Source organism: Phycodurus eques, chromosome 8, assembly GCF_024500275.1.
Source record: "Phycodurus eques isolate BA_2022a chromosome 8, UOR_Pequ_1.1, whole genome shotgun sequence".
Classification (NCBI taxonomy): Eukaryota; Metazoa; Chordata; class Actinopteri; order Syngnathiformes; family Syngnathidae; genus Phycodurus; species Phycodurus eques.
In genome coordinates, this window is record NC_084532.1 from 21,397,075 (window position 1) to 21,407,886 (window position 10,812).

Consider the following 10,812-nt stretch of genomic DNA (forward strand, 5'->3'; position numbering starts at 1 on the left):
CTTTGTAATGTTTTTATATTTTGTAAAAAATCTTATTAAATCTAACAATCAAATAAATCAAAAATAAATTGTGCTGAATTATTATTGTTATGCCGGCACGGTGACCAACTGGTTAGCACATCTGCCTCAAAGTTCTGGGGACCGGGGTTCAAATCCCAGCCCCGCCTGTGTGGAGTTTGCATGTTCTCCCCGTGCCTGGGTGGGTTTTCTCCGGGCACTCCGGTTTCCTCCCACATCCCAAAAACATGCATGGTAGGTTGATTGGAGACTCTAAATTGCCCGTAGGTGTGAATGTGAGTGCGAATGGTTGTTTGTTTCTATGTGCCCTGCGATTGGCTGGCAACCGGTTCGGGGTGTACCCTGCCTCCCGCCCAAGGATGGCTGGGATAGGCTCGAGCAGCCCGTGACCCCAGTGAGGATAAGCGGTAAAAGAAAATGGATGGATGGATGGATATTATTGTTATTTAGAATATTTTGATAAATAAAACAAAAATGTACAGCATGTCACTGTAGGACATTGAATGTATTTGAGTTTACAACAAAATATAAAGAATGTATATATGATATGAATATTTTATATAAATTAAGAACAATAATTCATCATACAAGATGTATTATTATATTGGTATTAATCTAATGAGACTTCTTAAAAGCATACTTTGTGTTTGAGACACAAATATAACACGTTTAAAACACGCCTTGACCCGAGACAAATTTCAGATTTTTGTCAACCTACAATATAGAGCCTATTTTTTTGAAAAGGAAATGAAAATAAATTGATATTATATATTTCAGTACAATTGCACACTGATTACTATCGAAGCATATTTTGTCTTTTTGTTGTATGCTTTTATATACTGTGCTTGCATTTTCTGATTCGCGTGTCCTGAACTAGTTAACCACTTAATCTGTCGTAGGTCAGTAAAACAAGTGGACAGTGAGTTTCACGAGATAATGACTTTATTATTACATCAGGGAGTGAAAAGTCTTAGCAGGCACACCAGCCAGATTCAAATGCTCCCAAAGTGGCGCAATGCGGCCTTAAACGTTCTGGGAAAAAGCATGCTTGACAACAAAGAGTCAAAATTAACTTGGGGTTCAAACTTGACAAGTGTGTTTTGCCTTCGCCCCCCCCCCCCCCCCCCCCCCCCCCTCCTCATTTTTTTTTGTCACCAACATAGTGGCGTACTCGTGGTGCCAAAGAGAAACAGTATGATAATCATAAAACCAGAAATGGAACTTACAGTGTTTTTATGTCTTTCTTGTCCAGATCTCCTTGTGGGACAAGTTCCTGACATGGTGGGGATCTGAAGAACTTGGAGCCATAAGGAGACGGAAAAAGCCCATCGGCAGTAAAGCCGTCCTGAAACCTAAAACCACTAAACAATGATGGACCGATACATTAGGATTAACGAGTTTTAAAATGCACACGTCCCATGTCAACGACATAGCATACTATGCATTTAAGGGGAGTTTAGTGAAGACTAATGGAGCATAATATCATTTGGACAGCTTAGGCCTTACAGTTTTTGTAAGCATATCATTCCTTTGCCCACGGCCTGCCACTTAACACTGACGCAGCGTTGCCTGCAAGAACTTTTTCTGGACCCTACTGCAGTTCAGTGCCAATTTGAGAAGCGTCATGGCCGCCATGATGCTTCAATGCGTAGCACAATTTACTACTATGTATCCATGGCAAATTTCTCAAAACAGGATTTGTTTTTCACAAACCGCGCAGCAGAAGGCCTGCTACTCCAACCACTGGTGAAAACACAGAACACCGAGAGCTGGCGTTTTCCGCAAAGTCAGGGACGGTCTATCCGTAGACCTGAACTAGAACTCAGCATCAACAAACGCTCGATTCAGCGGACGCTTCTGAGTGTGCTAAAGCTTTACCCCACGCTGACGTTTGTTGATGCAGAGTTCATGTACAAACCTCCGGATAGACTTTCCCTGGCTTTGCCCAAACGCCTGCTCTAAGAGTTCAGTTTGTCAATTGGCGAGCCATGGGCAAGTATGCTTGAAAAACTGCAAAGCCGAAGCTGTCCTATGCTTTTTTGGCCTCATGCCTGTCCAAATGATATCTGAAACAAAATGGGGAAAAAAGGAAGTGCGGAGTGACTTTTGGGACACCCTGTATGAAAGATGTTTAACCACTGTAGCTGTCCAACAAAAAAACGCATCCCTGGATTTTTAGATTTTCGTCTGATAGGGACATTTTTGTTGTTGTTGTTGTTATATTTGTCATATATAAATATATACTGTATACCAATATATTTATACATACAGTGTATTTTTACAAAGTGGTTGGACGGCTACGACATGTTCCTATGTGCACCAGTGTCATCGGGACTTTGTGAATAGAAGAACCCTTGAAGAGAACTGCATTTGTGGTCAACGAGTGAAGCAGACGCTCACTGGTCGCAACATTAGGTCTACCTGCACAGTCTAATGACATCCAATACAAAGGTACTGCCTTAAAAAGGTTAATGCTCCATTTCGAATGACATTGTCAGAGAGATTGTCAGTTTGTGTATTATACAATAAACAATTTGTTCATATTTGTTGTATTGGATCAAATAGTGGTTCTCCCTAATGATGTGGCTGTGAGTAGCCTTGGCTTTAGCGACACCCACACTGCTTTGCTACAATATCCGGGTGCGTGTAGAGATGCGTGCCGTCTTGGTTCAAGTCCACCACCTCCAGGGGCTCGTAGGCTATCGGCACGCAGCACGGCGCCCGCTCGGCCACGTCGCCCCTCTCGATGTGCGAGTTGAGCAGCACGGCGTGGTTTTTGGTGTTGACCAGCGGGAAGGCACACCTGCCGTGGCAGTTGTTGATGTTGGCCGTGTTGGGACCCACCAGGAAACTCTCCAGGCACACGGTGAGGCTCTTCAAGCGGCACGCGGCTTCCCCAACCACGGGGCTGGGCTCCGCACGGGTGGCCCTCAGTTGCGGTAACATCTCGCGACCCACCGTCTTCAAGGCCTTCAACAGGAGGAACGCGCAGTACTGGCTTTCTCCTGTGGGAGCAGGAAAAGACGTCAGCAATGACAGTGACATATTTGCGGTTTGTAGTTTAGGCAATGTGCAAAGTCCCGAATTTTCCCACTGGTCTGTGTCCCCCTAATGTTTCCCTTACGAGATCAATATATTTCCTGGCTCAATTAAAATTGCCACTTAAAAAAAATAAAATAAAAAATCCTTTTCATCATGCTGTTCACATGTTGATATGATGAGACCAAGATGACACCTGTAAACTTTTATAATTCACATAATTAACGCCACCACACTTCAGTTGTACAGTCGGGTTCACGACCCTTGTCCTGCACGCTTCTCCTGTCCTTGTCCTGTTCTATCTTGTCCTGTCCTTCCCTCACAGGGTGTAGCACTACAGCCCCATGCAACACTCATATTTAATGTTTCATTGTTGTAGATAATGTAATGATTCACTTCTCTAATCCTGTTTACAATGAGTGCTTTGTCTTTTGTCTTTCTTTCTCTCTCCCTTCTAGAAATGTTCTTCTGTTCGACTGATCATTAGTCTCGTTAGATGTAATGAGTTAGTCCCCGACATTGCTAACAACTATCCTATGTTCCTCGTGTAATGGTGTGGCCATGATCATGGAACCCTAGGAAACTATGTTCATCATGTTTTGAGTATTGCACATGTTCCCAATGGCCTATCTTTCCACGAGAGTCCAGTTATCCCGTGTTCCCAATATCCTAAACTGTATTCCGACTTATACATTATCCTGTGTTCCCACCATCCAATACGACCTTACGGAGTATATTTTGTACACGTTACCTGATGCCAAGTCCACCTTGGGAAAGGCGCAGAGATCCCATAGCCTCTGGAGCCTCTTGATGCTCCTCTGGCCGTCGTCTTTGTCTCGTAGAACCTCCCTGATTTGCACCAGGTTCAGCTCCAAACCATGACGGAGCTGGTCCAGCAGGCCGGGGGGCATGGCCAGCTCCCCCCGGTGGACGTGATACGTGGAACCCGTGAAGGAGAAGATGGTGGGGGCCGACGAGTTGATGAGCTCGGCCAGCACGGACTCGCTGGAGGACGGGCCCAGCGTGACGGCGGGGAGAACCTGTAGGGAGTCCAGCCTCAGCGGAGGAGAGTCCAAACGGTTCTGAGGCAGGATGTCTCTCAGGAAGCGCAGCAGCTCACACAAGAAGGAGAGCGTTTGGGATGAGCTGGGAACTTTGATACTTTTGAGGAATGAAATTTATACTTTAGAATTATAGAAACGGTGGTTTGCATTTTAAGAGCAAAAGAAGACGTGGGACAACCTGGTGTCTTCTTTACGTAAGAAAAGAAGAACTGGTGTCACGCTGCTTCTTCTTGTATTTCCACCCATAAGGAGCTCTTTTATCCTTTTCTCTGTGACAAGTACAATTGGATGAGGATGTGCACAGACAAAACTACTTGATTTTCAAGTTTAATTAGTTCCGTGACATGACTCAAAACACACGTACCGCAAATCTTCTTTGAAATAAAGGAAATGCCATGAATCCGACCCAGTCCCGCATTGTGCTCATTCTAGTGTGCACGTCTTGGCCACCAGGGGCAGTATAATACAGACGTACAGACACGCACAAAGTAGAGTTTCTCAGCTGACTCAGTAAGCTGCAGTAATATTACTCGTTTTTTTTTTTGTAGAGGATGACGAATATATGCCTGTGAGTATGGTAATATTGTCTGTCTACATGTGTGGCTGCACCGTTTGTGTGCACAGCGACACTGAAGCTACTGGTTAACCCTTCTATGGTGTTTTCCATTGTTTGTTAGCTAGCAGACTTTTCTAAGGCAAAGTGTTGTGGTTGTTTTAAAAACACAATGTGTAATGGTCTTTGTTTTACGTTTAGTTCGACAGTAAACTTCAACTGGGTGTGGCAATAAATAGCTTGAAGCCTCTTTTGAAGATCTTGTGAAGATCCTATTTGCCATATCGCTGCTTGTTGTGCAGTGAGCTGAGTTGAATTTGCGGGCACTATTGAGGGCTCATATCGAAAATGTTTGCTCACAAATTAAAGCAAAAACTCAGCTGAGCAATGGCTCGTATCTCAAAAAATGTGTTAGTCGGGGACATTCGTCGTAAGTCAAGGTAACACTGCATATTTTTTCAGAAAAGTCAATTCTTTTCACAACCAGTAAACCTTTTGCAAATAACATATTTTCTCTAAGATAGTTTTTTTCTTTTCTTTATTTTTTTTAAAAAAACTGCTTTCTTGAGGAAAAAAGTAACATTTTAAAGAAAAAAACATTTCTGAAAAAAAATTCATGAAAATGTTTTCTTTTGCTTAAAAGTATATTTACAAGAAAACTGTAATATTTTTCTGAAATAGTCATTTTCCCCAAGAAAAAAAGTTGCATTTTACTTTTTTTTTCAAGAAATGGTAAAAATGTTTGGAAGGCAAATTATGTATTTTTTTTCCAAAAGATTCTGTATTTATTGGGGGGAAAAAGGTACAAGATTTCAACAGTAATTTTTTTTAGAATAATGTCTCATTCAAGAAATATGAATTTAAAGTAAAAAGTGAAGTTAAAAAAAAAAAAAAAGAGTTTCCAAATTTCAGTATTCATCTGATTTTTTCCCTGCTAAGAAATATGACTTTTTTCTCAAATATGGACCTGATACTTTTTTTTTGTACTACCCAAATAATCACAAAAGAAAAACAACATACTCATATGAGAGGATTTTGTGTCAATAGAGAGCTTCCATCTTTGGTGTCCCGTTGACGCTTGTCCTGTCAGTAGAAAATATTGTGTTCCTTCTGACATGCACACAACCTGCAAATAATTAAATAAATTACATAAAATGAAGTAAAAAATTGTGGACATGTAATATTAAACTGACACACAATTTTAATGGAGTGTACCTGTGTGTTGGGCTGCAGAGACCGACTGGTGAAGGTGATCTGGTCCGGGTCGCCTCCACTGACGGGACCGTCCAAAGCCAAAAGCAGCAGAGGATTGTGTTGGAGCAAAGGGGATTGCGGGATGCCAAAGTTGAGCATCAGTGCTTCACCAGCCTCCTCCACCAAAAACACTGACAAAAATAAATATTGACAGCGGTTCACTTCTTTTTACACTTCTGTGACAGTGAAGAATGTTAAAATGTTACTTAAGACATTGTGCAGTTGAACGACTCAGAACTAGAGTGGGTTAACACCACTTTTTCATTAAGTTTTTTTTCAATTTTCATATATAGGGGCCAGTGCTTTATTCCACTCAACACCTTTCCTGATTCATCAGTGCAACACTGGGCCATTTAACCAGGCTTCGCTTCACGTAAAAACATCCCAAAAGGTGAGGTTCAAAGACTGATGGAAGAGTTAGAAAGGTCGGGCTTTAGCTTGGGTGGAAGTTCATCTGCATGTTAGAATAAATGAGTTATTTAGCATCTTTCATGAAATTTGATGGCTGTTTGGCCTTAGACCACTATTGCACAAATCGGTATTCTAGCCCAGTTTCTTTTCTTTCAAGCAACCGAAATGATACTGGCCAGCATCCAACCTATGTAACTGAAAATGATGATAGTACCTCTGCTGTGGATAAAGGAGCAAGCAATATGATCCAAGACCAAAATATTTATATTTTGTAAAACGCTAAAATGACAATTTCTGTAATAACGAGTATCCAGAAGAAGTAATCACTGCCATATAAATCACCAAAATATAAGAAATCCTCTTGCTTTTACTTTACAACTTTAAATCACTCCCTGGCAAAATTACAAAAGTGATATAATTACAAAAGTGAATAATTACAAAATTACAAAACCCCACTTTTGTTCTCAGTGGCTCAGTCAGAAACGATTTTACGATGGCCTGAGCTTGTTTCGATTTCCCACAAGTGACATCATTACCTTCAGAGGGATGCAGGACCTCAATTACACCTCCTTGCTTTACGTCCTTTGCTAGGTCCAACAACACTGCGAGATTTCCAGACACCGCACACATTCCGAATAAGGTGGAACCGCCGAGCGTCAGTTGCCCGTCGTCCTCCGCAGCCTCTCGCATGGCGGCCAGCGTGTCTTCCAGGAAGCACGCTGCGTTTCTCTGTGGCACAAGGGCAACCGCCGTCGAGTGCGTCTGCAGGGGAGTCGGGCTGCGCTCTCCTGCCTCCTCGGCAGCCACCGGCCTCTTAGTCGCTACAAATGCAACCGTCTTATGAGTATGAGGAACTTGATGACAATAGATCAGGGATGATGTCAGAAAAAGCCTACTAGAACACCAGAACTTTATTTGGGGATAATCAAAGGCACTTTAAACGGTGGCAGGTGTGTATTATTGCTGACTCCGATTTAAGAGGAGTTTGAATGTGTTAGTTCCAAACACATCTACATCCTTCTGTTGTAAGAGAGTGTAGACAATTGTGCAACCACATTATCTCAGTTATTTTTACTTCCCCTCTCAAAAATATTTCAGTTCTTTTTCTAATTGAATTGTACCATTATAGGTCACAATAATGGTGGAGAAAGTTTTTAAATTGTCTCAGTTATTTTTTTAATATTAAAAAAACTGACATTCTAATAGGGTGTGTAAACCTTTTAGATCCACTGTGGATGGAACAAGTGTACCCAATGAAGTGTCCTGTGAGTCTAACCTGTCATTGTGGCTTCCGGCTGCCATCCAGGAGAGTCGGGCAGGCCCGCACAGCAGCAGCAGCCGGTCCAGCAGAGCATCAACAGAACACGGCGGAAGATGCACAGCAACATGCTTTTGCGTAACGAATGCACTCTGCGGTCTGCATGAGCATCACACTGTTATCAAGGAGTAAGGCGTCAAGAGGGTGGGAATTCTTTCTCACAACACCTCCTGGGCTTACCAAAATAGAAACATCCTGTGTCCTTGATGAATTTGGATTCCAGTGAGGAGAGAAGGGGGGTGTGGGTGGGAGATGGGGGGAATTGTCATTTGGGATAACAGACGGTATGAGAAGCACGTTTGATGGCTTGGACACACATCAAGTAGACAAAGCCAGCTATTTTCTCAAAGTGTAGGCTGTTTCTTGAATTCAATACTACTGCAAACAAATCTATTCAGATTAATTATATTTTTGTAGATAGGGCAATTGTTTTTTTACATTTGTGAAATATTGTATCTTCATGTTTGAATTTTATTATAATTTAACACTATTGAACCAACTATTTAATACTAAATCATTTTTTTTTTCTTTTTACAATAAATCAATTATTTAAAGAGACGGATATATATATATATATATATATATATATAATTCAATTAATCAATTTTCTGATTATAGTCAGAGGCCACATACGGGTCATAAATAAATCATTTCAAAATATTTTCCAGCATTTATGTGACCGATAACCCTTACAATAATAATAATTTAAAAAAATTCTAGTGGGGAAGTGAAAATAACTGAGATAATTCGGTTGCACAAGTGTGCACAATGTTTTATACCTGGGGTGTGGCCGTTAGGAATTAACTAATCAAATTTCAACTCATGTTAAATGGGAGTCCGCACACATCCGCTACCATTTAAAGTGACTCTGATTAACCCCAAATAAAGTAAAAGAAATAAAGAATTAAATCAATAAATACACACCGTAGTCACTGATGGTGGTGCACTTGCCTGACTTTGGTGCGGGCAGCGTGGGATCAGTTCCCACTCAGTGACGGTGTGAATGTGAGTGTGAATGGTTGTCCGTGTCTATATGTGCCCTGTGACTGACTGTCGACCAGTTCAGGGTGTAATCCGCCTTTCGCCCGAAGTCAGCTGGGATGGGCTCCGGCACCCCGCGACCCTAACCAGGATAAGCGGTGTTGAAAATGGATGGATGGATATATATATATATATATATATACACCGTACATATAAAATGTTCCTCTCAGAAGCCTGAAGGTTTTGTGCTAACACTGAGTGCTACCTGGAACTGTTCATAATTCCGTCCACGTTGACTGAGGCCCCAGTTCCCGCTAAAGAAAAACAGCTCCCAAAGCCTGATGCTGTCACTCCCATGCTTCACTGTAGGTCTGCTGTTCTACCGGAGTTGAGCAGTGTTGTATCTGGGACAAACACATTTTTTTAAACCCTTGCCAAAAGTTCAGCGTTGGTTTCATTGGACCATAACACATCATCACACGTGTTTTGGAAATTTGTTGGGACAATTTCTTAAGTCTCATGTGTAGAGTTTACAGTATAACCACAGGCTAACTTACTACACTTGTTTGACAAGTATTAAAATGTTACTTGAAATATTCACTCTATTAATATTCACAATTGGAATAAACTATGCACTGCTAAACTTAACGTATCTGTCTATTACTAACAATATAATGTTGATGATTGTGATATGCGCTTGATGTGTTTTTCAGGTGCTCAAGTAGTGTTTGGTGTCTAAAAGAGTCAACAATGAAGAATTAGATTGATTTCTAGGAAATGTTGATGCTCTCACAGCTGCAGTGTTGTTATGCAGACAGTCAAGGTCGCCTATTCCAACACATCCAGCCTAAGCTCATTTTTGGACATCAATCTTCACCAAAAAGGTTCTCTTTACCGGGCTCCACTCCATGATATACTGATATACTGAGGTCCGACTTCCGAGGAGGCTCGTTGGGAGGTCTGCTCTTGACACATTGGCCTCGCTTCTTCCACATAGCTCAATAAAATTTGAAGAATTCTCCAGATGACAATGAGCAAGACCTCATGATGCAGACAAGGACACCATTCAAGTGGGGAATTCATATTGGAGAATGTCTTTGAACTTGACAAGACCAAACAAGTCCCGTTAAGTTCTTGTAAATGATCATGACTGACTGCAGACGCTCGTTTCTCTGCGTTGGAGCGACCGATATTCCGAATGGGAACGTTTGAAAGACCAAGTCGAAAGCCGGGCCTAGCCAAGTGCCGATTTGTCCATCTGAGGAGGACTTTTTGTCATCCCATTAAAGCAAGGTATCGTTGGGCCTAGCCAAGTGCTGATTTGTCCATCTGAGGAGTCCTTTTTGTCACCCCATTAAAACAAGGTATCGCCAGGTTTAACAAAGCCAATTCTAATAATTTTTGAAATCCATGTTGATGAACTTTATTACCTCTCATTCATTAAAGATAACTGCGAGTGGCTGATTACAGGCTCAATCTTAATTATTCGGTCAAATTCTTTACACATTATTTGAAGAAAATCGAGCAATTTTTGAGTCTGTGGCATTTCGGGTCAAAGGCCGCCGCCCACTAGAGGAAATAGGGGGCAAGTGTTCTTTACTATCAAAATGGCAGGACGGTCTTTCATACCTTCTTGGACTGGCGACAAGAAACGTGATGGCAAAATTCATAAATCATATGAAACATTTTATTACTATTCATAAAATGCAGGGGGGGGGGGGGGGGGCAACACGAATATTCCATTACTCATGATTACATTTTAGGATAAAAAGCACCAACATCACACTGTAGTAACACATGATTCCACGACAAGCTGGGCTTGACTTATTGCACCTCCTCAAAGCTGCCCCCCATGAAACAGTCAACACACGATGGTGTGAGACCACCACATGGGGAAAAAGTCGTCGCCCTGTCGTACTTTGAGAAGATTAAACTGACTCGCGGAGCTTCTCGAGGCTGGATGGATGGATGTGCAAGTGAGAACCCATGAGTGCCCAAATGGTATTTTTATTTCATACTCTCCGGAAGATTGTCCTTGTAAGATAGAGTCGGATCTAGTCTGTGCCACAGAATGAGTGCAGAAATGCGTTAAAAAAGTTCCTGAGTTAAGACCTTTGGCAGGACTGAGCGTTTACAGCCTTTTGACAGCAAGGCGTTCTGGTAGGTTTTCTACA

General features: G+C 41.8%; 1 protein-coding gene across 1 annotated transcript; it reads right to left on the reverse strand.

The window, feature by feature from the left end:
- Positions 1-952: 952 nt before the first annotated feature.
- amh (anti-Mullerian hormone) lies at positions 953-7,780 on the reverse strand. Its single transcript, XM_061684325.1, has 7 exons — positions 7,616-7,780; positions 6,876-7,160; positions 5,890-6,059; positions 5,695-5,800; positions 4,300-4,390; positions 3,809-4,218; positions 953-3,023 (listed from the first exon to the last, which is right to left on the reverse strand). The coding sequence occupies exons 1-7, from the start codon at positions 7,725-7,727 to the stop codon at positions 2,623-2,625; spliced, it is 1,575 nt and encodes a 524-aa protein (XP_061540309.1). The 5' UTR covers positions 7,728-7,780; the 3' UTR covers positions 953-2,622.
- Positions 7,781-10,812: the final 3,032 nt, after the last annotated feature.

What these genes read in the sequence shown, in the direction of transcription:
- amh (XM_061684325.1), bottom strand. Translation starts at nt 7,727, where the DNA reads ATGTTGCTGTGCATCTTCCGCCGTGTTCTGTTGATGCTCTGCTGGACC. An exon ending in TTACGTAAAGAAGACACCAG is followed by an intron (nt 4,219 to 4,299) that starts GTTGTCCCACGT and finishes ATTCCTCAAAAG; the next exon opens with TATCAAAGTTCCCAGCTCAT. An exon ending in CAAGGTGGACTTGGCATCAG is followed by an intron (nt 3,024 to 3,808) that starts GTAACGTGTACA and finishes CTGCTCCCACAG; the next exon opens with GAGAAAGCCAGTACTGCGCG.